This window comes from Hetaerina americana, unplaced genomic scaffold (assembly GCF_022747635.1).
Source record: "Hetaerina americana unplaced genomic scaffold, ioHetAmer1.1.p SCAF_1, whole genome shotgun sequence".
Classification (NCBI taxonomy): Eukaryota; Metazoa; Arthropoda; class Insecta; order Odonata; family Calopterygidae; genus Hetaerina; species Hetaerina americana.
This window is the reverse complement of record NW_027286069.1, coordinates 81,067,169-81,094,374: the sequence shown is the minus strand read 5'-3', so window position 1 is coordinate 81,094,374 and position 27,206 is coordinate 81,067,169. Positions and strand designations below refer to the sequence as shown.

Below are 27,206 nucleotides of genomic sequence, written 5' to 3'. Positions count from 1 at the left end.
GGATGTCAAGGATAGAAAAATAAAGCCACACTATTCGATTTCCACACTCAACGGACAAAATTAATTTATTTTCCATTAACAGATTTTTCCATAGACCCAACAAAAGGCAAAACTAACCTCAGCCAAGTTAAATCATTAATGAATGACGTGCACGTCCGAATTCTCCATAACAAAAAATTTATAAAAATATAAATAATTGTCCAATTCACTTCATTATCTCTCATGACCACACCACCGTATAAAAGTTGTTTAGCAGAAAAGATAAAAATACTGTATTCCCAATTTTTGTTTCGAATTTTCTGTAGCAGATCACATTCACTACCTAGTCTTGCCAGGTGCAGAGGTTCAGTCACGCAACTGCAAGTCACGGAATGTTGGTTTTCGCGAAAAAATCACAAAATGAACAAAAAACATCATTAAGGGATAATTCACGGTACTGTATCACACTCCACGTTCTTCAGCATAAATAAAATTCTTATGTAGTGCATCATTTGCAGACGCAAACACTGGATGCTAGCCTTCCGAGTTGTTCCTGGGTAATTATTCGGCAGTCACCATTCTTCTTTATCTAATCTTTTGAAATGCAAATGCTAAGTAGACAGCTGAAACAAAAGAAAATGACAATGAATATTACATAAAAATAAAGGGGGAAAACAAGACTAGTCTATATCAAACAATACTCTTATCAGTACTTCATATGATGTAAAGTAGATTTGCCAATTTTATACGATTGCTGTACTTACACAAGGTGGATGCTGAATGGATATAAGCATAATAATCTCTACTATTCACAATACAAGAGTTAGTGGGCGCAGATTTGAATAAATTTGGTTAGCAGTGCTACAAATAATTAGAAAGAATAAGGAAAGAGTATACTTATGGCAAATAAAAGGAGGTGAATAAGGGAAAATAAGGAAGAGGGTCATATGCTTGCTAAGGTTCCCAAAAGGTCACAGCCACTGTCGTCACTTTTCAATATATCAAACTACGCCAAAACGTTCTATTTAGTGTACCAGCGGATGGAATATTTAAGGAAAGGGTCAAAGTGACAAATTGAGAAAAAACTGGTCAAATTTGGGATTACAGGATATGACCACGTCCACGAGGAAGTTAATTAAATTTAATGTATTTTAGCAGCCATAGGGTAATCCAGACAACACACAAAAATTTTTTTTGGCCTTACTGGATCATCTCCAAGTTCACAAATCACCTGCTGTCAAACTGTTCCCTAATTATCACACCTAATTCACATTTATCCAACTTAAATTCTGTCAAAAATAGGTATGGTTGATTTCAATACTTGCATACGCTTAAGTATGCTTTCATGAATCAACTAAATAATCTCCCAGAAGGCTGGTTGGATAAATAAGGGTCGAGTGAATTTAAAACCAAGCCCATGTCACGTGAAACTTGAAATAAGGAGGGCCAGCTCCTTTCCCCAAGACTTTTAACAATGTCATGGAGGAAATTTTTCCAGGAAGATCTGATATACTGAATATCATAGCTTGGTTCTAGCTGAGGGAGGGGTGGAGGGTACAACAGGAGCACCACCAGGATACCCTGAGCCCAGGAAGGCTACTACAATAGTAATTTCTAAGTTATCTCTGGTATTTATCTTCCCCAATTCTTTTTCAATCTGGCACATCACATCTTGCATCTCTAACACCTCCACTTTTAATGTAATTGTTATTTGCAAATGACAATCCAAATGCTTTGCGTAATTTCACAAAACAAAAAAACAACAGTAATGCTATTAAGGTCTTAAATAACTAGTTCTGGATCATACTAACATCTTTTTGACCTTCAAATGATTTTAATTGTAATTTCAAATTTTTTAAATGCAAAAATATCAGGTGAGAAGAGAAGGTTGCAACGAAGGTTTTTTGCAAGGGGAGGTCATCTTGGGTAGGGTCCAGTTATTAGTATATACCAGATAATACTGATGATGCAGATCATACTGATGATGGATGCTTAAATTAGTAAAATACGATGAGGTCAAATGTTTTTTATTTCCATTTGATGACAATAATAATTAACATAATTAGTAGAAAAATATTGTGCCTTTAAGTCAAAGCATTTATATCTTTGCCAATATTTTCCAGTTCGCAGAGTAATGCTTTCTCTAAAATTTCCTCATCATTCCCTTAAATATAATAATAATATGAATAAAATTTACACAAATATCTCATAACTTGAGGCAACACTAACATACTGCATACAAACAGACCCAATTCAGCCAAGCATAACATTGATGCCCAAAGAAATTCCGTATTCCTGTGATTATTGAATAGTTTGTGGCTATAATAGTCTATAGAAATGGGCATGAAATATGAATTTTGACCTTGCATTAATGAGGTGGGCACCAAGTATGAATTTGATCTTGCATTATAAAAGATTCATGCTTAAAGGAAAAGAAGTTTAATTTTGTGAATGCCACAAGAAAACGTGAATTAGACAGACTTATGGACACAACATACCCCATGAAGACAATAGTGGAAAGTTGTTGCCACAGTTGCCTGATATACTCTATGGATCAAGTATATGTACCCTGCAAAGGTAGCTGGAGAAGACAAGAATAGAGTTGGGTCTTTCAAAACTTGATGCTGGATGTTGATTTCCAAGATCAATAGGCAGATCAAGGATTTGGAGAATGAGGAATTCAGTATGCAGAACAGCAGATGAGGCAAGACCATATGAAGCACACTTTGGAAAAGAATATTGGACTGAAGGCATCTTTGGACAAAGGATTTCCAGGGAAGGCTTTTTTCTTTCCTGTAAGAGGAATGATGATTCCACAAAAAAGACCAAGGGATAGAGAGACAGGACTAGTGAAGAGATGTAAGGGATTATTAATTAAAAGTGTTACATGTGCCGAATAAATGCAAAAAATTAGACACGTTGAAACAATTGGAAATTGTCCAACGAGTAAAGAAGAAAACTTCCCTCCTCAATGACATGCAATTCACTTCTTCATCCCCCCTCCTTTCCATCAACTTTCGCTGGTAAACTTTGACCAAAGGTGACACACAACCACCCCCATCCTTGTGTGCTTTATCCCCATCAGTTTGTGAGTTAAGTGGGGGTATTCCACCACCACCCTTCCAGATGGGCCTTATCCTTGGCCTCCAAACCCTGGCCCACCTACTGGCGGCAGTCTCCAATAAACCGATGGTTTATTGGAGACTGCCGCCATCAACCCAAGAGGACCACTTCGCACCCTAAGACTATGCGTACTATTTTTTAACAAGGTCAAAATGCTGTATCCGCTATTTTTTGTAAACGTCTCCCTTGTCTTCTCCCTCCTTTTCCCCTTCCCCCTCTTGTTTCCTACAACGTCCTCTCCCCTCCTTCCTGAATGTGTCGAAGCCTGCACACAACTTCAGTTTGTTACCTGATGATGATGTAATACATCGAAACCCGGTCGTAAAATAGACAAAAATAAAAAAAAATTTTGCCAAGCGGATAAGTGCCTCGATCAGTTATTTATTATGTTCAACTTCCACCACATCACGCCTGAAGCTATTCAGTTTATTTGACACTTGTTTACACAGTGGAACTAGGAAGATGAGGGTCTTCTTTCACAATAATTAACAGTAGTACAGCCAGGGCAATAAGGTTGGGGAATCATATCAAACTGATAACTCACATGTGAATCTAGTCATCAACCATATGCTGGAACTATAGATCGTTAAAAATTCCTTTCTAAAACCTTAGAATACTTGTTAAACAGGAGATAGTTTTTAATTGATTATGTGACTTGTAGGGTTAAGATGTGATTTCCAGCAGGCCTGCCATCAGACATTTTGGCTGAAATTGAGGGCATAGGGCCAGCATATCAATGTGGTTAGTATATGGCATGGGAGAGAAGGCTTCTGGCATGAATAGCAATTTCACTGTCAGAGAGGCTGGTGTTCGAAATGCTCATCATGTCATGGTAACGGTATGGCCTTTGGCATAAGAGGGAGGTTGTTAATGGTGTGGAGGTCGGGCTTGCACTGAAATAGTAGGGGTGGTTCAGGAGGAAGTGGCAGCAAGAAGGGTTGGCCAAGTGGCAGGTTAAGGCCTTGTTGGAAGAAGGAAATATGGAGGTTCAAAATTTTTTCGAGAAGACATTGTTCTCTCTACTTGAGGGAGCATAGGATGGATGAAAATATGATATTGAATAGTGGAACTAGGCAAAAGGCAACCAAGGAAATTATTCAGAAAATGGAAAATATTTTTGACATGTACTGTCCATGAGTGGATTGGTATTTGGTGAGGATAAGGTAGCCATATTTGAAGGACATTCGATATAAAAATGGCATGAAGCTATACGTATCCAGGGAACTTACGTCTTACTGACTGACACCCCAACGTTGACTTCCAGATACATAATAGGGTAATGAGTAGGTTTATCACTGGATTATTCCTTTACCAAATTTTCTAATGTCACGAGAACCTGTTCATCAGACTCAACAATCTCATCTTTCCTACTTACCAAATGATGGATAGTTAAAATGACTCTCATGATCGCAATCGCGCATGTTCCCTGATTTCAAAAATTTCTTTTCTTCCAGGCCAATTCCTTACATGAACATAGAAAAACTTTCCTGATTTTTCCCTTCTAAGATATATTCCCCGAATTTGCACTTCAATTTCAACTTTATCTTATGAGAAACAAATGCGTACTTTTCCACAGATTTATTCATTAAATCTGTGGAAAAGTGCAAATTTGTTTCTCATAATGACAAACTTTCACTATATTTCACCTGTATCTGTTGAATATATCCTCATTATCTATTTAAAACTTAATTTGAAGTATAATTACTAAAATACTGAGATTTTTTCCAAACTTTCTTTTTAATTATGGAGTATTTTCCTTCGCAATAGCCATATACCTATATTGGAGAGCAGTGAAAATGACATAAAAAAGAATGTGATCCTCAGGAGTATTAAAAACTCAGAATACTCCTTAATAAGTCTATTTCCAATCATGCATTAAGTAAAATATTTCGGTGTGACATATACTTATCTCAGAAAAATACATTCGCAAAAGCTAAAATCAGATTCATTAGCATATAAAGTTCATCTGATGAGGGTGGCTAACCCAGTGGGATATAGGTCCATAGACAAACACTATGGATACATGTCATCTGCTTTCACCAAAGATCTGATCTTTAATTATGTCAACTTGGACTTTTGAAGGAAGGTCTATATAGAAAGAATATTTCCAATGAGATACCCATGGGTAAGCAGGTTCATAAGATATTCTGTGCAACGTGTCCATCATTTTTTAAAGGATAATGTATCTCAAATCTTTTCCCAATATGCTCAAGTATAGGCTTACCAACAGTGGTTTTTAGAGCCACCATTTTACATATTCATTACATATTTTTTCATTATAAATTTTCAATAAGTGAGGATGCATATTACACAAGGCAACTAATCTGCAATGTATCTTTACAAACTAATAATTATGTATTTTTAGCCAGTTATTACCTTATATTATAATACAATAAACTTACAAATGTTTATTAATATAAAACTCAAAGAATAAAATGTTGTTACTTTGTTAGAAATTATATCTGTTTTCTTCTTTGCTGTCAAAGGCTATCATCAATTGTTATATTTTACCATGGCTTGACTGAATTCTGCCTAAAAAGATATTTTAAATCAAAACAAGTCCCTGTAGTTAAAAACATGGAGTTAAGCTTGAAGTTATTCAAGACATTCAGTATTAGAAACATTTGGTGCACCACCCAGTTCTCTGAAGGTTATTGGTGTCAGGCATAATAAGGATCAGATGATAGGATTGAATTGAAAAGGTCTCTGACTTATGCAATTCTCTCTAACTGCAAACATCACTTGATTGTATGTATTTTTCATAGATATTTTCACTTTACTTCGACAGTCAATGCCAAATTTTAATTATTCTAACTTTTATGATGGCCAAATGTGAAAAAGGATGAAATTTACAGATAAACAAGCCAGCTTCCAGGGGCAAAGGTAGAAGAAATTGAGATTTAAGTGCACTCCAATGAATGGTGTGTATGATGTGACATTTTCATACTCTTCTTGAAGACCTACCAACAAACATTTTCCAAGTTTCTTATCAGAACAAAACAGGGCTCTAGCTAGCTTGTAATGAGGAGGGGAGAGAATATTATTAACCACCTTAAACCAGGAAATGGTTTACACTCTCATGGCTGCCTCATTAAATGCATTGATGGAAATCCCTTGTTAATGTTTTTCGTGACATCATTTATTAAGTCATTTGAGCGATTTCAGGAGAAGCAAAAAATGAAATAAAAAAGAATAAGTCACAATCAATATCTACCCTTTAGAGATAAATAATACATATTTCGTGGATTATGTTGGAAAATTGTTGGAATACTGAGAGAGATCTTTGTATCAACAATGATTTAACCTTCTGCACACAAAATATGTAGTGAAACAGGTATGGGGGGTGGTGGTGAAGATCTCTGACTACCAAAGTTACATTAGGAAGGCAAAGAGATTGAAATTGTGAAAGCAGGAAGTCAAGGTGGATATTATGCATACTGACAAGAATATTTCCATGTTTTGCCCATGAAAATATTGACGTATCTTACAATTTACGAGTATTGTGATTGAAAAATAACAATATTTCAAGATTTAATTGTAAAGTAATACTGCAATGTTTGGTGGAAAAGGCACTTTCAATAGATCATTCCAGAATATTTTCAGTCAAGCCATTTGTGTTCCACGGCTCTAATATATTAATTTGTTACATATCTACTCCATTGCAAGCAACTTAATACCACAAACTATAGTCATGAGACATGCGAGACAAACTTATCATAAAATATATTTCATATCACTGAATAGTTATGAGATTTGACAATTATGAGAGTGTACCGGTGAATACTGATATGATGTACACATTTCATTATAAGCCTCTTTACACATTTTATGTACACATTGGCTATGAATGTATAAATAGCCATTAGTCCAAAAATAAATAAAGCACCAATGCAAAATTATTTCATCACTCATACAAGATGTGTGTGTCATGTCTCTTGAAAACCTCAAGAAATAAATCATTCACTCATGGAGTTTTCATTATTGGTTTATTCAAAATAATTGAATCTGCAAGTGAATCAAAGAATTACCTTTTTTAAAACTAGTCAATAAGGCCTTTCAGCCACTTCCACTTTCAATTTGCTGTGGTCGCATCCTCAGATGCCACCACCAGAATTTTCAACCCGAATGCATTCTCTGATATATGTGGGGAAAATTATTGTAATTAAAAAACATGTGTTGCCAAAATATAACATTCTATCTTTTGAACATAGTAAAAAGAAAATCTGGTTATTAAATAGGCTAAGTGTGAATGAAGCCACTTCATATGCATTTGTCTACAATTGTAATCTTGCACCATTGACAACATGTAAGCAATGATGTATTCTGTGAATGCCGTATGTTATAAAATTGTCAAGTTGAACAATGATCCACATTATGAAATTAGATCTCTGACAGTTTCATTTTATAATCAACATTCATATTTTTTATGTTTTCGATTGCATGTAAAACCGCATACTGTATAACATTGCTGTCTGCATGACCAACCACACTTATAGGCACAGTAGAGCAAAAATAGATTCATAGTACCATTCGGCTCCATTGAAAAAAAATATTACGATAGATTAAACCTTCTCTCTAGATGCATCACAATCAAAAGAACATGAGCATATTTGTCCCTAGGCTGACACAATCTACTCACCCTTTTTCATCCAAATGAAATTATATTTGTAAATATAGCAAATGGTCAGTTAGCAGGTAGGGTTTCACCATCAGGAAAACATATCTTCAGGAGTATTACATTCAATAAAATATGAATGCCTCCACATTAGTAAACATAAAAATTAAGAATGATTATTCTTTTTCAGAGTAAGGAATTACATAGTGTACATTTCCGTAAAAATTTCAACACAAAGAAATCAGTCTGTTCATGAAATTATCCTTAATTGCATGAGGCTATTTACTTATTCTATATAATTCAGTTATCAGCAAGCATTTACTTTATATTAAATCTCGCATTTGGGTCTAGAAAAATTTGGTGACATAAATAACTGATATTCTCCAGATTTGAATGATAATGAGATAGAAGAAAGACAAGTAGCATAGAAGATAATGTTTGGCTACCGATCAGAGACCCTAGATTGAATTTCTTGCGACTTTTGAAACTCCCAGCTTTCTCCAAGCTGTGTATTATTTGGTTACCACATCTTTCTGAGAAAATGCAAATGGGCAGCAAAAGGAAAGGGACTGCATGTCTACCCTGATGTGTGAATTTCAAATGCCACTCAAGGCTTAATATGCAGTGGGAATTGATCACAGGTACACAGTACGGTGTAGATCGATTACTGTATTTACACATCTAAATGACTCAGATTGCTCAGAGTGTTATGAAGAGGGATAATACATGGGTGTCTATTATCACCCTTGCTTTAAATGTACATGCAGAGGAAATGGTAAAAGAGGCAATGGAAAGTTGTGGAGAATTCATAACATCAGTGAGCATAGAGAAGCATTAGTTAGCCAGTCAGCCAAGGGGTTACAAACATTTCTGAGCATAATAGATAATCAGTATGACAGGCATGCAATGAGAATGAATGTATAGAAAACAAAGGTTATGAGGTTTTTGAGAAAATGGAAGCCTTGATTAAAAGCTAAAATAAAAATTATAACAGGTGGATGGTTTACCCATTTTGGAAGTGCATTGGACCAAAATGCTCAGTATTGGGGACATATGATGAAGAATTGCATTAGTCAAAGAAGTTTTCACTAGGAGGGAATTACTGATACAAGCGTTGAGTTAGGAGGTCAACAAAAGGCTCATCAAAACTTTGATAAGGAGTGTAGTTTTGGATGGCAGGGAATCATGTTCAATGAAGCAAGATGATAGACATATATTGGAGGCTTTTGAAATATGGGTGCGAAGAAGGATGGAAAAGTTGAAGTGGTCAGAAACAACACAAATGAGGAAGTGCTAGAAATGATAAGGGAGGAAGAAACATGCTGAATTGAAGAAGGGTTTATTGTACTGTCAGGTGTTAGGTTGTGTTCACACCTAAATTAGTTAAAATTTTACACCTGCCACTTGCTCTGAAGATGCTTCAGGATTTGAATGCAGGCAATTTAACTATTGAGCATGTATAAGAGGCTGAACTATAGTATCCATCAATCACATGATGTATTTTAAGTTACTTTTTAACCCTTCCTCAGTGAGTAGTTTATTATTTCTAAGCATATTATAACTTTTACATGTTTCAATGACGATCACTGATAAAGTAGACAAATGATATTAAAAAAAATTAAAAAAGCATTAAAAAAATGTCATTTAACAGGTAAACCTAGAGGAAAAATAAAAATTTCCTATGTGCAGGTATAAAAAACTAAATCACAGCAGAGAAATTGTGGCATTTCTTCAATCACGAACTAAAAACACTGATGGTAACAAGATCATTCCATTAAAAAAGTTAACAATCAACGTGAATAAACTACTTGAATAATGAGCCATCTAATGAAAACAAAGACAAGTTATTGCCTGCATCTCCATCATACCCCCCCGCAAGCTGCCACAGGGGCATGTGGCGAAAGGGGGGGGGGGGAATGGCAGGGACTGCATCAACAACGTGAAAACTAACATGAACTAGGTGGGTTTGTTTAGATTATAAATATACACATGATTCATAAGAAGACCCCTCTCACAAAGAGAGGCTATCTGAATTTCCAATAACCCCTCCTCCACTTTATCACAAATATAGTTATAATGTAAGGGCATCCACTAATGCCTGCCTCTCATGTAGTTTTATGAGATCAATATAAAATAGAAATAAAGGTATCAAACTTTAGAAGTGGAAAGAATGCAAACAATTAAAATAAACATGAGGGTCCCTCAAGTTCTCTTCCTTTACCTGATGGACCAACATGAAAGAAAGTCTTAAAAGAACTTTCATCTGCAATATCACTCGACAGACAACTTCACGTAAAAATATAATCATAATTTATTACTAGGTAGGTTAATTTTTAATTCACTAGTGTAATGAATACCCACATGCAGCTTCCCACTCTTCCTTTGATAAAGTTCCAATCCTATCAGACTTCTCTGGTCGCAAGAATGACTTTGCATGATCATAGTTTGTGTCGGGGTCTCCCAGGAGGTCATAATCTTTCAATGGAGGATACGTCTTAAAAAAAAAGAGTACATAGTATGTTGCATAAAACATCAGATCAAATAGAAATATTTACTTAACAACTAAAAACCTTCCTCAATAATGAAGAAATTTACTACTTAATAGTTGAGAATTTTACGACTTATGTAAAGCCAAAGAACTTACAAATGGGGATTAGTTTTCATTTCTAGTGTTAACAACTAATTTCAATTAAGATATAACTTTTTCTTGGACAGTCAAGAAATAAAATACAATGGAGAACCATTATCTTGCAGTCTATTATTTAACCATTATAACCATTATTTTTGAGCGAGTGCATTATCCCAAAATAATGCTACCATACCTTAAAATTTTATTTTTAGCAACAAGTTAGTTACAGGTATAATATAATCTATAATTGTTTTAGTGCAAACTGACAGAGCTAAACAATTCAAATTTTAAAAATATGGCAATACTAATTAAAGATGGAAATTAAAAATAACTGAGGGCAGTTAAAAAGGTTCTCAGAATCACCACCAGATATAAGCGCTAGTGCAATGAGTTTCCTCGTAGCAATAAGTAATCCTTTATGAGTAAACACTTAATGCATCAGTGCTCTGGGAAGAGATATGTGGTGTGGATGCCTCTCTGTTGCTGCTCCCGTCTAGTGATTAGTGAAGATGGTAAAAATTGAGTTTGAGCAATGATTAAATACTTTGTAAAGAAAGGTATGAAAGCTAAAGAAATTCATGCTAACTTTCAGAACACTCTGGGGGGGACTCTGCTCCTCCATATTAAACTGTTTCCAAGTGGACAAACAAGTTTAAGTTCGATCCTAACAGCTTAAATGATGCTCTGTGTAGTGGTCGGTCAAAATGTGCCACTACCCCAGAAATTATTGCTCTATGTCCATAAAATGGTCATGGAGGATTGCTCTATGTCCATAAAATGGTCATGGAGGATAACCGACTGAAAGATCAAGGAATCGCTGAAGCTGTTGGGATGTCATCTGAATGGGCACATCACATTTTAACAGTAGATATGGGTATGGAAAAATTATCTGCTAGATGGTTGCCCTGACTCTAGATGCAGGAACATAAACACATCAAAATGGAAATTCCCCAACAATATTTGACCCCTTTTAAGAGCAACCAAAAAGATTTTCTGGGCCAGTTTGTGACCAAAATTGAAACTTGGGACCACTACTATACCCCAGAGACAAAACAGCAGCAAAAGCAGTGGAAACATGTTGAATCACCACCACCAAAGAAAGCAAAGGCAATACGGTTGACCAGAGAGGTTATGACTTCAGTTTCCTGGGATGTGAAAGGGATCTTGCTGATAGATTAGCTTCCCTTTGATCAAACAATTACTGGACAATAATACACAAACCTCCAGGACCAATTAAATAAAAACACACATGAAAAAAGGCCAGGTTTTTAAAGGAAGAAAGACAACTTTCATCAAGACAATACATGTCCACACATAAGTGTCATTGTCATGGCAAAATTCGTGAACTAAGATACAAAATGATTGCCACGCCTGCCTCATTTGCCTGATTTGACTCCTTCAGATTCCCATCTCTTCCCCAAGTTCCAAATTTTTCTCAGAGATTCTCTTCACACAAAGACTAACAGCCCAAGTAGATGGGTACTTTGCAGGCCTGATTTTTGAGATGGGATCAAGACATTGGAACATCACTAGACCAAGTGCATTAGTGTTCAGGGAGACTACATTGAAAAATAAAAAGTTTCCAAGTTGTTTATTTATATCACATTCCGAGAACCTTCCTAATTACCATCATACAACATAAAAAAATTTAATTTAGTGATTAGTTTTGCCCTTAAAGCATAAGACTGTATTTCAAAGAAGAGTTGTATAAAATAAGGAAAATTAATAGTCTAACTCCCTTGGGTGTTATCTTTGAATACCAATTCATTAGCTTTAATAAAGGCTTACACTGGAAACTTAATACCATAATTATACTGCCAATAGTTTAATTACAGAAGTTGAGCACACAAAAAAATTGGTGATTATTTTACAAGTGCAATTTACCATAGAGACTGAATAGAATCAACACATCAGGAGGGATTTTGGGGAAACATGGTTTTCAAGTTGAAAAAACAATTGTCCTGTCCACAGTTTGACTTTATTTACATCACACTAGGCATATATGCTTGTCTTTTTTAAGTGATAAGAATTAAGTCATGGGGTATTATACTTCTTAGGGAATGATGGTTAGGGGAGGGGTTATGGGGGTGGATTGGTCATTGGGAGGATGAAATGAGGGAAGAATCGGGGGAGATTGCATAAAAATATAGCAGGTCAAACTTCGGCAAAGAGGATCAAATAAAATGTAAGGTCAAAAACTGATTTGAGCAGGGGAACTTCCTCACTTTAAGTTTTAAGGATTATTAGTCAATGTTCCAAGGCATACAACAAATGCCTTATCTATTCTAGGATAAATAAAATTGTGGATATTATAATTAATATTTCAAATTTAAAAATGGAGATGGTAATGTGTGCACTGCCTGTACCACCATTATCACCTTAACATAAAAGCCCTCCAGAAGAAGAGGCTTATATTGCATGTACTTATCTCAACGTTCCTAGGTAAAGAAAAAACTGATATATTCATAATCTAAAGTAGGAGAGCATATTTTGTGAAAAAAACAAAAAATTACTGCAATAATTAAACATGTGTGAAACATATCATTTGAATATTGAAATTTTACTTTTGTCGCTCAAACATCCAATTTAAGGAAATTTTTATACAAGCATGAAAAAATGTGGGAATATTTTTTGGGGATAACAGCAAATTACTTTTTTTAAATATGTCAGTAAGGACTTTTAAAGTTTTATAAGCATGTATGCTATTTATTAATGGGTTTAGTTCCTAATGCTAAAACAATTACTGAAAATAAACAAAATCAGAAAAAACTTTTTACAGACAGTAAAATCATTGGTTTTTCAACGACTTCCCACCACAAATAAGCTGATGATGAAACACTTTCCTTTCTTTAATGTTATCATATTTTATAAATCCTGAACACCTTAAGCTTCCTTCTGTGCCCCTATATAACACACATGCTTCAATGTTAGATGAAAGAACCCTAATTTTAGTTGAACTTACCTCCAATGCCTGCATCTTTTGCAGTAAAAATCCACTACTTTTACAGTTCTCTTGAAATATATCATGAAAAGATCGCTTGAAATCCAATTTAAAACCATGTCTTTCAGCAAGTCTTTCAGTTCAGGAGTTCATGAAATACATCGGGATAAAAAATTCAATTATTTTAAGGAGTAAAAATTAACTTGAAAATCTGAACAAGATATAGAGTTAGGTAATTCATTTTAAAAGCTCTACTATTTTGTACTACATGATGAGGAAGAGCAAGGAGAAATAACTATAATCAGAGTTTACTAGTAAACAATACATAACTATGAAAAAAAATAAACATTTATGATAACTAAACGCTAGCAGAGGATTGTTTATCCAAAACTCTAAACCAGGAAACATACAATCACTAACATAATATCGATTATGTCATGAGTAACTAAAACATGCCTCATTATATGCAATTTGCTGCATAAGCTGAAAACATAGCAGGAAGTACAAAAGATTGAACAGGGACATTAGTTTGAAAAAGAAAAAAATCTACACCTATGCCTATCTCCGAACGATCTGCTCCTAACCAATGTAAAAACAAGTAACACAAAATTTGTTGGTCCAAGGAAGACAGGGATTAGATTATATAACAATCTGCCAATTGAGTTAAAATTTATCGCCAGAAAATTTATTCACGTCTAGGTTACATGAATTACCTGTCTATCAATGATTACTTTTATGATAACTTTTCTTCCATACTAAAGAGAAAGACTCATACTTTTCCACAGATTTTATTATACGGTACTGTATAATAAAATCTGTGGAAAAGTACGAGTATTTCTTTTAAGTATGGATATTAAATACTTCCACGAAGTGAAGCCTGAAACAATAGAATATATAAGTTTTCTTAATACGTCTTACACCCACTCAATTTGATGAACCATTGAAAACATTTTTAACCACTAAAAATAAAATTTAGTTTGTATTATGATGTACCTTACAAAATGCATGCATTATACCTGTCCTGAGGCAAATAACAAGTATTATTATCATATGACAATGTGAAAATTTTCATTCGAGTTGCATTCATTTCACACTCATCACAATTCTCTGGCACTTCTTGGTACCAAGTACTCAGTCTGGTACTGAGCCTGCATCCCCTTCTTACAAGGATTACATGATGGAATATTTAGCATGAGGTGAACATGGCTTTAATTGTTTCCAAGTGAATTTACAAGGTAATTGCATCTATTTAGAGCTTATATTGTAATTTATTAAAGCTAAATAGATTTGGTTGCCCTGATTGAATATTGCATCATTACTCCTATGATCCTTTATTGTTGTACTAAAAAATAATGGTTATTGGGAAGCCACTAAGGCCATGTTGCTTCAATATGTAAAGAAGCTTCCGGCTGAATATGCAGCTAGTAAAGATATATGGATGACACTATATCTTTCAGCAAAATGTAAGTCTGTGGAATAATGAGCAATGGAGGAAAAATAGAATATTTTATTCCTTTTGAGTAACTGTCCTGTACACCTCTAAAGCAGGAGTCATCTCATAAAAAAATGAAATTTTTGACATCTAATGCAACTTCTATTTTGCAGACAATCAGCAGAAGAATAACTAAGTTGATTGACTGATGTTTTTAGGTTCCTAAAAGGCATGCTTGAGACACAAAAGTTTCAAAGGTGTTGGAAGCAATTTGTTTAATGCCAAATGCATAGGACAATAGTTCACACACAATAATCATACACTAATTACAATAGTCTGGTTAATTATTGGGAAATTTTTTAATAGATACTGTTACTATCCATTGCATACCCACCATATCACAGACACTTAAGCAACCAAGCCTTGAACATTTTGGATAAACAATCTTCTACAATGCACAAAAGATTAAGGGATTATAATAACTAAAATATGACAAACAACTTGCTAAGAAAGTAATGTAAGAATAATACCTAACAAAAGTAGGAAAATGTACAAGGAATTCTGGGCAGCTGACAACACCTTCAAGGTAGAAATTGTATTTTGCACCAAACAATGGTATAGATGACAGTGGATCGGTGGGGCATTCAAATGTAACATTGTACACTGAATTACCAAAATGGTTATCCTTAGCCTGGCTCAGCCTTTTCCTGGAAGTATATAATATTTGATTGTTGAATGAATATATGTCCTTAACAATTGGAAGCATGATTAATATGATTAAAAAAATTGCTGACTGACTAGCAATCAGCAACCAATTATGGCATACATGTGAATATCAAAAGAGAAAATGTATAAATGTTATAATTTTTTTGGAACTAATCACAAAGTGAATCCTGTTGAAAATAGCCACTACAAATGCATATGGCAAACATATTTGGTATATTGTCCTGTCTATGATAAAATTTGTTCCCAAAACTTACATCAGAAATAGAGTTCATAACGTTCTAACAAATAGGAGAGGCAGACAAGTATATTGGAATGAGGAGAAAATAACTTTGTAAATTGTGAATGAAGTATGAACTTTTGAGTATTGTAAACACCATTATACGAGGTCTGTTCAAAAAGTATCGCGAATTTTGAATTTTTGCAGGTTACATTGATTTGATTTTCCATATTTTTGTGGCGTTGTGTTGGTACTTATGCGTTTCACTTATGCTGAAAAGGTCGGCCATTTTGAATGTTCGGTCAATTGTTGACAGTTGTTTTGCTCGGACGTGTTTTAGCTTGTCTTCAATTTTTGCCAGTTCTAAAATGGATCAAAGAATCTTTATCAAATTTTGTGTGATTCGGATGCATTCGGAGTGTTGTATGTGGCATGTGGAGAAGCTACCTTGGACCAAAGCAATGTTTATTGGTAGTATAAAATGTTCTCAAAAGGCCGAGATATTGTGAACGACAAAGAGCGTGCCAGACGCCCGAGCACGTCAACAACAGATGAAAACATTGATGAAGTGAAGAAAATAGTATTGACCAATCGTTGAATCACCGTTAGAGAAGCAGCTGAGGACCTAAACATATCGATTGGCTCGTGCCATTACCAATGATTTGGGCATGACACGGATCGCTGTACAATTTGTACCAAAATTGCTCAATTTTGACCAAAAACAGCAACGCATTAACATTTCTAATAAGGAGTTGGACTCTGTCTGCGACAACCCAAATTCGCTCCAGAGGGTCATAACTGGTGACAAATCATGGGTTTATGGTTATGACAACTGCACACGAGCCAAGACCGAAAAAAGTGCACCAATTTCAGTTAAATTTGGAAGTTTTGCTTTCAGTTTTCTTCGATTTCAGGGGCCTGGTGCATCATGAGTTCTTGCCACAGGGTAGAATAGTAAATAAGGAATATTACCTACAAGTTAAGCGCAATTTGCGCAGAGCAATCCACCACAAATGCCTGGATTTTTGGAAGAACAAAAATTGGCTTTTGCACCATGACAATGTCCCTGCTCACATATACTACACTTGTGCCAGAAATTTTGGCCAAAAACAACACACTGATGATGCCGTAGCCACCGCATTTCTCAGATCTAGCCCCCAGTAACTTTTTCTTGTTCCCAAAACTGAAGAGGCCCATGAAAGGACGACACTATGCTACGATTGACGAGATAAAGACTACATCAAAAGAGGAGCTTTGATGGGGACTTTGAAGGGGACAAAATGGATATTCATGAATAAATAAATAAAAAGTCGCAATACTTTTTTAACAGACCTTGTATTTTGAAGGCTGTGTAACCTGACCAAAACCTACTCACTTACACTTGATGGAAGAGGAAGGGCTAATAATGCAAAAAATATAGTAAAAAGAAAAAAAATTCACAAATAACTGACTATACTAAGAAAGTTTACAATAACATAGGATGCACCTCATTTTTTGGGTCCTTTAAGGTCTTTAAAAACAGGGCCATCCTTTCAGCCCGTTTGTCTAGGTGAACAAAGTTGATCTTAACAAATTTATGTATTATACCAGATCATTAATAGCAAGTGCTGAATTTGATATAGGTCTTGTTTACCTTTACTGCCAAAAGGAGAAAACATTCCAGAGGATATTAGATTCCATTAACCTTACCTCACAACTTAAAGGAAGGACATGCGCATGGCTAACCACCTAAAAAATGAACAAAATTACCAAAATGGACTAAGGAATAGACTAACATCAAGACCACGGGTTGCGGCAAACATGGTGATCTGAAGTCATACAAACATGTGAGAAAAATAGAAGAAAATAATACAACAGACGCCATTGAAAACTCTTATCCATCTTTTAGTGCTTGTCTGCACCATTTTTATTAAGCTGATTTGGTCTAACCAATTCGTTTTATTTATTTATTTTGTATTAGTCGGAAAACTGCACTTTAGCCTTTAATCGGACTTTAAATAATGACATAACAATATTACAATTACATACACCCACCCCCCAGGTGGAGGAAAAACCACCTACATAGGAATTGAACCCACGACCTCTGGGTTGGCAGGCGAAGAGGTTAAGTCACCACCACTGGTTTATGATAATTAGATGCATTTTGGATATTGGTAAGGTAACAGAATAATGAAAAAACCTATCTAAAATAAATAGAGAGAAAATAAATAGAATACATAACATATTCTCAGAAGTAGCGATAACCTTAATTATGCTTTGAGAGCCGCACAGGGCTATATTGTTAGCTAGTAACTATTCTGCCAAGTGCCAACAACGTTTGCAAAACAAAAAAAATAGTTTCCTTAATTTTCTGTGGCATATACACAGAGCATTTCAGCATTACAAATGCTAGATTAACTTTTTGAGTTCCTCTTTGATTGCCATATCTTCTCTAATGAAAGAATAGGCTTCAGCTAATTATGGAATGGCAGCATTTGATGAAAATGAAACTTTTCCGGCTTCCTTTAAGATTCCAGAACAAACTTATGTAATAAACTTTGTTTCCTATATTTTTAATAGTAGAACAACAACCGGCATAAACTTAAGGTTATCATCAATGATATATATCTTTTCAACAAGTATTCTACTTCATAAACAATTTTAATGAAGTAGCTCCAATGTTTGACAACCAGCTATGATTATAACTTACTCCATAATATTATGGAGTAAGAGGAGAGTTTGCAAAATTTATATTCATTGAGTATTGTATGAAAGCTACAGTGCAACATTTTCATTGCACTCCACTTTTTCACTGTTTATATTTTGAATTAATTTTTTTAAAATTATTCAGGAAATACATTTCAATATTATATATTAAAGCCTTTGTTGCTGTGGCCTATGACCTAGACATGTTGGAAAAGCTTGTGAATTCCCCTAGAAAAGACCCCTGGAACTGTGCAGGAGGAGGTAATGGTAACTGCTCCAGGTTGGGCCACCCATGTCAAATATGTCAAGGGGCAAGGAACAAATGGACAAGATGGCCAGGAGAAAAAGGATGGGTAGTATGCATAGTTCCTTTTCCTCAGTCAGGGGGCCATTTGAGCAATGGCTTCATATTAAAAATTCAATCATGAAAGGCAACAGAAACCACATCTTTAACTGTCCATGACAGTGGATATGACAGGCATTAATTTGAATGCGAGTCCTCTTACACTATTGAACTTGCCCCACTGGGCTATGTCATGCTTGGCAGCTAGAGGCGCCAGACTACTGTGACCATCATCTCACAAAATCCTTGCCAAGCAAAATCGACAGTAACAGCACAAAAGAAGACCAAAACAGCTAGAATGGGGACTTGGAATGTGAGGACGTGGAAATAGGACAGAGAAAATATAAGGCAGGAGGAGAGGAAATAAAGACATTTTAAAGCTGCGTGAAGTGGGATGGAAGGATTGTGGAGGTTACAGGAGCAATATTTATGGAGTATTATGCAGTGGAGGGGAAGAGATCCAAAAAGGGATGGCAATAATTCTGAACGAAAAGGTGGGTAAAAGTAAACATAGACCAGGTAAGTGATAGAATATTAATAATAAAACTAAAAGCTTAATCAAGGAACATGGTTATTTTCAGGCCTACATGCTAACATGTAACCACAGCGAGAAAGAATTGGACAAGATATTTGATAAAATAGAAGAAATTATTTCTTGTGTCCCTGGAAGGAAACATTTCACATTGATGGAATAACGGAACTTGCTGGTGGACTAAGGAAGAAATGGGAGTGTGGTAGGAGGCTAGTTCATGACCAAAGAATGACTGTGCGGAGAAAGCTACAGTATCCTGCCAGTGAAACCATTTCAACATAATGAACACATAGTTTAATCACCACGACATATGTAGGCATATGATGAAAATTCTTAAGGACAGAGAAAGATATCAATTAGAGTATACAATGGTTAGGTACATATTTAAAAAAGGAATAATTAATTTGCAAAGTTTCCCTGGAACGGATGAAGTTTCAGATCATAATTTAGAACTAATGAAGTGTTTGGTCTACCTGATTCAAAATGATAAAACAGGAACAAGGGATGAGGAAATGGAATGTAGAAGCATTAACAACGATGATAAGAAAGGAGTACCAGGAGGCAAAGACAATGCCATTACCTATGCTTTTCAACGTAAACATGGAGTAAGAGTCATGGGAAGAATTGGAATTTGGAATGAAAGTCAGTGGGAAGTTGAGTTTGTGGATGGTCAAGCTATAGCTAGCCAGTCAGCTAGGGGGTAGCAATCTTTGCTGAGCATGAGAGAAAATCAGTAATAGAGACAGATGAAGAACAAATGCATTCAATAAATAAGCCTACTCAAGGAGGGAATTAATGTCAGGGATTTTAAGTTAGGCTGTTAAAAAATACTTAAAAACTTTAATATGGAGCATGGTTTGGTACAGCATTGAAAGATAATCCTTAAAAGCAAGAGGCATAGAATGAAGAGTTTTGAAATGTGGGAGTGGAGGATGGGAAGGAAAACAAATGAAGAAGTACTAGAAATTGTGGGATAGCAAAGAGGATTGTTGGGGGATATTTAAAGGAGACAGGAAACGTGGGAGCACAGCACCTGGGATGGGATGTTGAGAACTGTAATAGAGGGGAGAACTTAAGGCAATTGAGAAAAGGGGAAGAAAGATACAGGCATGTTGAATGGAATGAAGGGAGGAAGGAAGTATGCAGAATTGAAGAGGGCTTTTGTGGTGCCTTGCACCAGGTTGTGTTTTCTTTGGAAGGGCTAATAGGCTAATAAAACTATCATCATTCAGTTTGTATCAAAACAAAATCTATCTTCAACAGCAGACTACCTAATAACCAATAATATTTTTGAGCAAACAAAAAATATTTTTTTCAATGCTTAAAAATGACACGTACATATTTGTAAAATTATACATAATTATAGCATAGCACCAAGAATTTAACAAGAAATATGCAGTCATATATATCCATTAAGTTTTAAAACCCTATGAAAAACCAATATAAATAAATAGAGAATTTATTAGAAATTTAATGCAAAAATACCTGTGGAATTTGTTGGTATATCCATCAAAATATCCTTGGCACTGAAAGGGTCACATCCAAATTTCATTGATATTTGAAAAGTCTCGGAGACCAGTTAGGACAATAACATTACCCTGGCACGCCAATTGCCCTGAATAAGGTGAAATACCAGTTGACACCAATAACATGATCTCCCAGGGTTGAAGGCCCTGTCCAATTCACTTCATGCTGACACACACAGTCAGAGCAGCTGAAGGTTTCCCCAATTATTTCTAACACTTAGATGTTTGATTTTCATGTATTTGTTTTTCAGACACTAGATGGTTAATTCCAAAATATCCATTTTATAATTTTGGTCCATGCCCAAGGTTCTCCTCTCTCTTTCCAGCTCCATAGGCCACTACAAGAGTCAAAGGCTGATATAGAAAGCATCCCACAAGATGATTTGAAGGTGAAGCTTTACGTAACTCTTTTTTGCTTTAATGTGGACTGTGGCAAGTAGTACAGTCCAATTGATTCAATTCATTTGATTCAAATTTTACAAATAAAGAATACTTGACGGAATGAAATTTCAATGAATTACTCATTTAAAAATATACACTTGATGACACGACGATCTTGATTTTTAAAACTTATTCTCATAAAAATGAAACCTTGTGCATATTTCTTTAAATATAGGGCATTGTTTGTATTCTGAGAGTAATTTAAATAAGAGAATTTTCCTCAAATTGAGAGGAAAGGGGGGGAGTAGAATTTTGGTACGACTATTTTTTTACCACTAAGCAATGCGATTCACCAGTATGGCAGAAGGAATTAAACTTAGCTACATTAATAGGAGGCTTATCATATATCAAACCATTAAATGCACTCACACAATCTCATTTGCATCAGGTATGGTACCAATGAAGTATCCTCCAATGTTTAGACTTTCTGCTGCATTGCAAATCATCATGTCAGCTTGTTGCAAGCTTTCAAAGCAGTAGTGAAAAGCAAACTGACAACTAACAAGATCTAACTTTATAGATGGATCTTTGTACTTAGAACGGAGTCTCTCCTGCATAGAAAACAATGAGAAGTTTAAAGACAAAAATTGAATACAAACATTCACACATCTCTATGGCCATTCATTCAATAAAAAAGGTATACTCTTTTAGATAATACTCTTAAAAACAAATGAGCAAATCACTGGGTATTTTGGGTAAATAAAAAATACTGTAAACACAGTTGTCAACTGAATTTCAGTTAGATAAGTGTAGAGTTCAACCAATACGAAGCCCAACGGCATGTGAAATTCACACATTGGGGAAGGGGGTTCAGTTCCTTTTCCTGTGCAACCTATGGTTTTCCAAGTTCTGGTACCTGAGAAACCACACAGCTTGGATGTGAAGCTGAGGGTGCTCAGAGGCGTGCCTGGGAATTGAACCTGGGCCCTCTGGTCAGTAGTCCAACACTATACCCTTGAACTACACCACATAACCACTGTTGCTAAATACATCACTCTGAATAAATTTGATAAATAAAATAACTTTAAGAATTCATTCTCTGCGGTTATTTCCACTACTTTAAATATTCCATCATCATTGCTATGGCATTCCTTGGAGACCATGTTTTCAATCTATGAGGGCCAGTCAAATGAAAACTGACCAAACATCATAACACAGTCCACATGAAAGAAGGCAACACTTCTGCTACGTATTGATACTGCCATCACTGTTGCAAGAGAACTGCATAGGGACAACTCTCACAGGCAATCACAGTTGTTATGTCCTTGTTGGTCTGGTGTGTTCATCCAGTTGCAGAAATGGACCCAAACAGAGAGGTGTGGTTCATTTTCTGGTGGCAGAGAATGCTGGAGTATGCAAAATTCATCATCCCATGTCTGCTGTGTATGGTGAACACAGAATCAGGCTGCATTCTATGGCCACATTGTAGAGGGTGTTTGGTTTTCATTTGACTGCCCATTATATAATAATGCCCAGGGACTCTACTTATACATATTACTATCTAGACATACCACACATCACAAATATTGTGTTGATGCATAAATTAGATTTGGAGATCATTTAGATCTGCCAATTGTAAGATCTCACCAACTTCAGAATAAGATCAAGCTAAATATTTCTCCATACACTTAGAATGCCATTTGGTACCTTTTTTACCTTGTTACACCTGCATTTTCAGAGGCTTCGCCTATTTAAGAATGAGAGTGAGGAAAAGGTTCCTTTTCTAAACAATTAGAATTCCAGTAGGTTATTTAAAAAATGTGTTGAAGATAATAGAGGCACTATTATTATTGCTATTCTACCTGTTACAGTATATTTCGAATGGATATTGTCTATACAGAGGTACAATATATATTTACCTGCCTCCCCTTTCAAAACAAAACCTAACATCCAACACTAAAATAAACCCCTTATCAATTCCACAAACTTTCTCATTCCCTTCATTCCATCGAACATGCCTATCCTATCCCTGCCCCTTCCTCGTTTGCCTAAATTCTCCCCTCTATTATAGATTTCAATATTCCACTGGCAATCGAATTATTCTGCATCCATCTTTCGATTTCTCTCGATAATCTTCTCCCAATGGATATGGAGTGTGGTTTTGAGTGGTGCTAAAGCATTCAGATGCTGAAGCAAGAGAATAGGCAAAGGCTGGAGGCCTTTGAAATGAGGGTGTCGAGAAGGATGGGATAAGTAAATCAAGGAAAACAAAGGAGTAAGTGCTCAGTATGGTGGAAGGGGAGGGGATATATAGATATATAAAGACGACCACCTATCTATCTCCTCCCTTTCCACCATGCCTGGCGTTTGCTCCTTTGTTTTACTTTCTGCCCCTTTCCCATCCTTCTCCTCACTCACATCTCAAAGGCCTCCAACCTTAGCCTACTCTCTTGATTTAGCATCTGAATGCATTGGCAGCACTCAAAGACACACTCCATATCAAAGTTTTGAAATCAAAACATTTTTCTGTAGTCCTTACATATGGGAACTAACGCTGATCTGATGAAATCTTCTTGCCAATTTCATCCTTTAAAAAAGATACGAATTAGTCCATAAAAATTCTTCCTTCCACAGTTTTCTAAACCTTTAAATTATTTCCATGGGAATATTACCTACCGCCATAGCCATATGATTTATACCCCATTCATTTCAATATATGATCCTTCTGCCTTCCTTGAACCTTCCCAGGCTCAATTAATAATTTTCCTGACTTGACTTTCATTATTTGCATGGTTTTCCCCTTCTCTCCGACAGTGCTTTCCGCTTCTTGTACCATGCAATCACTTCACTCCACTTATGTGGACATTCCACTGTCTTCCGCCATTCTTCTTCCACTGTAATCTTTTCCAGCCTCAGTTAATAATCAATTCTTGGTACCTCCGTATAACTATGTAAATATTCCTCCATTTCATTCTCTCATCTATCTTTGTAATCATCTCATTCACAACCATGGTTTCCTTGGCCTTTCAGTATTTACTTTTCCATATCACTTTTATGATATGCTCCTGTTTTCCTTCTATAATATCCAGCTCCCTTTCTGCACTGATGATTTTCTCTACAACCAGCTCATATTTCTTTCTTGCCATTCTGGTTAATTCTTATACATTCCATTTTTTTAATCACCTTTCCTGTTGTATCATTTTGTATCTGATGTTGCACTTCATTATTACTAAATTAAATATATGCACAGCCGGAAATTAATTTCACGCCACTCGAGATTTTAACACTACTTTTAATTCAATATTCATGGTCTCGAGGTACCAAATGATGCATCACAGTCATCAATTGTTATTTGAAACAATGATATGGCACATATTATTCACTAACTTGCTAGTTATACATTGTACTTAAAACTGACACAGCTATACTATATTCATATGTGTAACATTACCGTTCAATTGTTTACAAAGGTACACTACATGCTTTATTTTGGTTCACACTATCTTCTGCAATTTACTTCAACAGATAAATATAAATAATTTCACGTTAATAATATTATTTATACAATAAGAAAAATTCAGTTTAGGCTTTTCATCTAATGATCTGGTGTTCTGGCACAACCTGATGGGGTCCACTGCACCTGAAATGGGTCTATTTCTTTAATTTTCTGCACATAAGCCTTACAGTGCCCTGATTCCAGGACAGTACTGTCTGAAACAACCTAAAGTGTGGGTTTAATACTGTCTCTTTAACTGAAGGTTAACTTTAAACTATGGTTAAAGCCAAAAATCAGTTTCATAATAGCTGGTTTAGTCCAAAACTGACTGCTAAAGTGCTTGTGTTCCCAGTCAACAACAGTCAGTCTGAAATACTGCGTTTGAGTCATTGTCACATAATGATTGAATTTAATATACATTATTAAATTGGGCAAAGGGACAACTCCTCATCTTCATAAAAAAAGGACCATCTTAAAACCGGTGTAGCCTCCCGCACCTTAGTAAATATGATGGAAGTAAGGCTAACATTTGTCTTATTTGTGTAACATTGTGGTAAAGTTGACACACTGACACTTTTTTTCACATTTTTCTAGACGTTACCAGCAGCACTTTAGGAGTTAATACATTTGAAATCACCCATTTTCAACATGAAGTTTCATCCACGAATATAAAAAAAATTGGACGAATCTATTCCCTAAGCACATGATAAGCTAACCATTTAAACGACATAAAATGTGCACAGTGAATTATACACAATTTATCTCCATCTTCAATAATAGAATATTTCATACTTTGATGGAAATAATGGATATCTATAACAAAACTAATACCACTGTTGTTTTCCCAGGGTGGATGCCTCAAATGCATTGCTCATGATTATGCTAGTGGGTAGCAAAATATGTTGCCCTATGTTTGCGACCAATAAAACCACTCATAACTAAAATTTTTCTATGGTAATCCATCTTCCATGTTTCCGGTCTTAAGAATTATAAATAAACTTGGACAAATGATCATCCACTGCAGACTGTTGAGGAATCAATTCAGTTGATGAACCAAATTTCATCACTATTCTGGTACTCTATGCTTTTGTCAACCCTTGATGTTGAGTGCTGTGGCCCTCGTAAGTTGGTACACTAGATGACTACCATAACATAAATGGGCGGTTAACATAAATAAGACTGCAATACTAACCTTAATGACGATAAACTTACCTTTGTACAGTCCGCATGTATGAATTCCGCCGAGTATATGAACGATGGCCCTCTCCTACCATCATCCCTTGACCTCATACTCTGATACCTCTCTTTGCATTGCTCAACACTGGCCTCAGCTACATCAGCACAAACCAAATGAGTAATTCGTCCCAATTTCCACTTGATCAAATCACCACCTTTACCACATCCTAAGTCTAATACTTTCACTGGATCACCATGCTTCTTCTTGTCTTGGATTTGATTGAGGTATTTCACTGAAACATATTTAAAGAATTTGTAAAAAACAAAGAACATTGGTGTTCATTCAGTTATACTTTTCGAAACATGGCAGATTCTTAAGACCTGTGATATAGTGAACAAAGCATTAAACACCATAGTTTTGCCTGATACAGTCTTTCCGAGAAGACAACCTAGGTTATAGGCAACGGACTAGAAGTCGCCTGGTGACACAGGACAATCAAGCTTAAAGAGCACAAACGTGAAGAAAAATGTTACATAAACATATGTATATCCACTTTGAGAAAATTTGTAAAATAGAGGCAGGGCTACACTACATATACTAATTTGACAGAAACCTTACATTAAAATCCGAATACAGAAAATGTAAAAATTAGAAAACAATCGTTGAATTAATTAGATTAAAAATAAATACCCTAAGTAAACAAGCTATAGTTAAAATCACAACTTTCCAGAAATGCACTACGTATGACTAAGATAAGCATCAAATAATAAAAACTCCACGAATGCTATTTTTTCGAACCATTCGCCAAATAAGGGGGCATGAGGAGGCTGCGGTCAAACTTCATTTTGACGAGTACATATATCCACTACCGCAGTTACCGGTTAATGGAAATAATAGCTGGCATGTACTCACCAATTATGACACTTTTAATCCAGTTGTTGAAATTTCGCATATAAAAGATGCGACTTTTAGATCTAGCTTCCAAGTCCTTTTGCTCTAAGGCATTGTAATGCTCTGCAATAACAGGTACCACGCTGGAAGTTGCAGGGTCGGATGTTGTTGTGGTTAGAGTAATATCCTTATTGTCAGATATTTTTCCGTCGTTCGAATTTTCAGGAATTTCTTCACCCTACAAAATAACAATATCGCATCAATATGTATTATGCATTTTGGCCAACAAGATACAGGGATATTGTCTCACCTTACTGCTTCCGGGAGTTCTACAATCTTCGGAATCATTCATTGCTAAATAAACTTGGTTAGAAATCTAATACGACAGGTATCTCATCACCTTCCGGTTATTCAAGCGGATGGTTTTGGCGGCACGAATATAAAGTCCTTATTCCAACGGTAAATCTTGAGCTTCACGCCTACCTTGTAAATTAAACTAAATGTAGGTGAACA

At 35.5% G+C, this 27,206-nt stretch overlaps 1 protein-coding gene across 1 annotated transcript; it reads right to left on the bottom strand.

Moving 5' to 3' along the window:
• Positions 1-43: 43 nt before the first annotated feature.
• On the bottom strand, positions 44-27,206 carry Rnmt (RNA guanine-7 methyltransferase). The gene is made up of 8 exons (XM_071592123.1): positions 27,004-27,206; positions 26,715-26,931; positions 25,838-26,094; positions 21,559-21,740; positions 15,250-15,426; positions 13,309-13,420; positions 10,079-10,211; positions 44-602 (listed from the first exon to the last, which is right to left on the bottom strand). The coding sequence occupies exons 1-8, from the start codon at positions 27,043-27,045 to the stop codon at positions 565-567; spliced, it is 1,158 nt and encodes a 385-aa protein (XP_071448224.1). The 5' UTR covers positions 27,046-27,206; the 3' UTR covers positions 44-564.

Excerpts from the sequence above, each read along its gene's own strand:
- Rnmt (XM_071592123.1), bottom strand. The coding sequence starts at position 27,045 with ATGAATGATTCCGAAGATTGTAGAACTCCCGGAAGCAGTAAG. Across the intron at positions 26,932-27,003 it reads GAACTCCCGGAAGCAGTAAG|GGTGAAGAAATTCCTGAAAA; the intron begins GTGAGACAATAT and ends GTTATTTTGTAG. Across the intron at positions 26,095-26,714 it reads GATTAAAAGTGTCATAATTG|TGAAATACCTCAATCAAATC; the intron begins GTGAGTACATGC and ends AATATGTTTCAG.